The sequence below is a fragment of the Tupaia chinensis genome, unplaced genomic scaffold (assembly GCF_000334495.1).
Source record: "Tupaia chinensis unplaced genomic scaffold, TupChi_1.0 Scaffold145814_1, whole genome shotgun sequence".
Lineage (NCBI taxonomy): Eukaryota > Metazoa > Chordata > Mammalia > Scandentia > Tupaiidae > Tupaia > Tupaia belangeri.
Window position 1 is genome coordinate 431,646 of NW_006205672.1, and position 1,793 is coordinate 433,438.

Genomic DNA, 1,793 nt, shown 5'->3' on the forward strand with positions numbered 1-1,793 from the left:
GGCTGCTGCGTGGTGCTGAGGCTGAGGCCCCGCGTCCGGCCGCGGGCCCAGCGGAGCCGCGTGGTCAAGTGCAGCGCCAACCCCATCTTCAATGAGGACTTCTTCTTCGAGGGGCTCGGCCCGCCAGACCTGGCCGCCCGCACTCTGAGGGCCAAGGTGCTGGACAGGGGCGCAGGGCTCCGCAGGGACGTGCTGCTGGGGGAGTGTGAGACGCCCCTTATAGCACTGCTGCCCCCCTTGGGTGGGGGCCTAGGCCCAGGATCCTCCCTGGCGCCCACCCACCTCAGCCTGTAGACTGAGTCGGCCTCTTCCTCAGGAGGTCTCTGCTGGATCTGCAGTCATTCATTCCATCCGCCCGCCGTGTATTTATATTTTGCTAATAAAATGTCTGTCTCTAGCCATATCCCTTCCACAGTTGGCACACTACACCCTCGGGCGAGTATCTACTTCCCTACCCCCAGCCCGTACTGGAGATGGGAGAAGCTCATGCACGCTTCTGCGTGGGGCAGACCTTAAGCAGTGGTTCTCAAACTTGCAGGAGCGCCGGAATCTGCAGACATCAGAAGTCCTGGAAGAACTGCTAAACGTGCAAAACCCTGGGCTCCCTCCCTGAGCGATGCTGCTTCAGCCGGTCTGGGCTAGATGAGTCCCAGAATCATCCCTGTCCAGCAAGGCCCCACACCCCCAGGGAGTCCGTCAGTCACTGAGTCATTTGGACAGAAACCAACACAAGTCACCTTCTCCAAAGGGCCCCTCAGGGCTGCACAGGGAATATCAGCATTCCTCTCCTACCCCCAACCTTGCACCCACACCTTTCCTGAAGACAGGTGAAATTTCTGGGTCCTGAGCCCGCCAGGGGGTGTCAGATTAAACACACAATGCCCTTTCATCTGCCTCCCTCTCACAGATTTTTTTCCCACCCTTTGGCCAACCTGGGGAACAAGTCTGAAACCAAGAACCAGAAGCGCATGTGGGTATGCTGAGATATAATGTCCCAGGAAGTGAGGTCTGGAGGGGGTGGGGAGACCTGAGTGTGAGAGGTTTTCTCTGGGATGCCAGAGAAGGCGAGCCCGGTGGGGAAGTGAGGAGGCCACGTGGGGACGGGAATGGAAGATGGATAAATGTAGGTCGGATTGTGTTTACCTTTACCTGAATGTCCCTGACGTCAGCAGTGACCTTCTTTTCTCTCCCTCCACCTTCCCAGGACCTGGTTCCTCTTGGCTCAGGCCAGGCACCGCGAAGAGAGGGAGGAAGGGAGGCAGCCACTGGGCCAATCCAGTTTCTTTCTCTCTCCTCCTTGGGCCCTTTCACATTTCCTGGGGTGCCAGCCACACCAAGGATAAGCCTGCTGGATCCTAGCAAAGTCTTAGATGTTAGCAGTGCGACACACACACACACACACACACACACACACACACTCCATCCAGATTGCTCCCTTGTTCCTTCTCCCCATAGGACCCCACTGCCCAGCCCTAAGCCAGGGAAACCTTGCTCCACGTGTCCACCAGGTGGTAGCATTGCTCAAATAATTATAAGCGCTAACAGTTCAGGAAGTTTATCCCCATGCAATTAACCAGTCCAATTACTTGTCAAGCTATTTATTCCTCCCAGAGACTCCCATAAGGGTGTAAGTACTATTGTTATTCAGTGTGACCTTGGGTCTTACACAACCAGTGAGGGGTGGAACTACAACCTGAACTCACAGCCTAGGGGCTCCTAATCCCCTCACTCTGAGGCTCCAACTCCCAACTGCTATCTCCCAACCAGTTCACTCCAACGGAGGGCTCTTTCCC

General features: G+C 56.2%; 1 protein-coding gene across 1 annotated transcript; it reads left to right on the top strand.

Annotated features, from left to right (window-relative positions):
- Nucleotides 1–6: 6 nt before the first annotated feature.
- Nucleotides 7–353, top strand: C2CD4D (C2 calcium dependent domain containing 4D; the record flags this gene model as incomplete). The annotated part of the gene is made up of 1 exon (XM_006168398.1): nucleotides 7–353. A coding segment is annotated over one exon (288 nt), but the record flags the coding sequence as incomplete, so codon positions are not given.
- Nucleotides 354–1,793: the final 1,440 nt, after the last annotated feature.